This window comes from Monoraphidium neglectum (genome assembly GCF_000611645.1).
Source record: "Monoraphidium neglectum strain SAG 48.87 unplaced genomic scaffold scaffold05619, whole genome shotgun sequence".
In the NCBI taxonomy this organism is placed as follows: Eukaryota; Viridiplantae; Chlorophyta; class Chlorophyceae; order Sphaeropleales; family Selenastraceae; genus Monoraphidium; species Monoraphidium neglectum.
In genome coordinates, this window is record NW_014008011.1 from 1,179 (window position 1) to 1,935 (window position 757).

General features: G+C 65.7%; 1 protein-coding gene across 1 annotated transcript; it reads left to right on the forward strand.

The window, feature by feature from the left end:
* Positions 1-395: 395 nt before the first annotated feature.
* MNEG_15739 (hypothetical protein) lies at positions 396-596 on the forward strand (the record flags this gene model as incomplete). The annotated part of the gene is made up of 1 exon (XM_014035789.1): positions 396-596. A coding segment is annotated over one exon (201 nt), but the record flags the coding sequence as incomplete, so codon positions are not given.
* Positions 597-757: the final 161 nt, after the last annotated feature.

Genomic DNA, 757 nt, shown 5'->3' on the forward strand with positions numbered 1-757 from the left:
ACCGGCACTGCTTGATGCCGAGTGCCACCTCTTTTGCCACGCCACGCACCGCCCCTCTCAAAATGCTCGCATCAAACACCGCGCGAGGGCCTCGATTTCGCAGCCTTGTTTTTCCCTGATCTGCCAAACTCAACCCCTCCCCTCACTGCGCCTGGCGGCGCCGGATCCCCCGCGCGGAGCGGCTGCGGGCGCTCTGCTGCAGCGCCGGGGCGCGGCAGCGACTGCTGCCCTCCTCCCCATCCTCCCCCTCGCCCCCGACCACTCTGCAAACAGCACCCATCCCGCCAATCAAGCCGACGCATCCGGTGCCACCACCCACCACGACCTCCACATCGGCACTATCTCCCATCTCCAAAACTCCATGAGCTAATCAAAACCCGCGCCAACCTCGACAGGTCAAGTGGAAGGACTTTGTGTCAGACATCAACCTCATCCCACAAACACTGGATGTGGAGCGCACCGGGGCAGTGGACCTGAACCTGGGGTTCAGGCAGATGGCCATCCCCATGTTCAAGAGCTTCAAGAAGAGTGAGCGGCGCCTCGTGGGACGGGTTCGACTCCCGCCTGTGGACCCCCTTTTCTCCCGTCGGGCGTGAACGGAGGGCGTTTGGTGGTTGCACGTAAGGTAGTGCTGATGTGGCGGCCGGGCGTTGTCATTTGTCGGGGCCCACGAGGCACCGGCGCCGCGCCATGGGTCCCGGCCCGCCAGCTCGGCGGGGGCGCCGGCACGGGCGCGGTCCGCCGCGTTGTGTGGCAG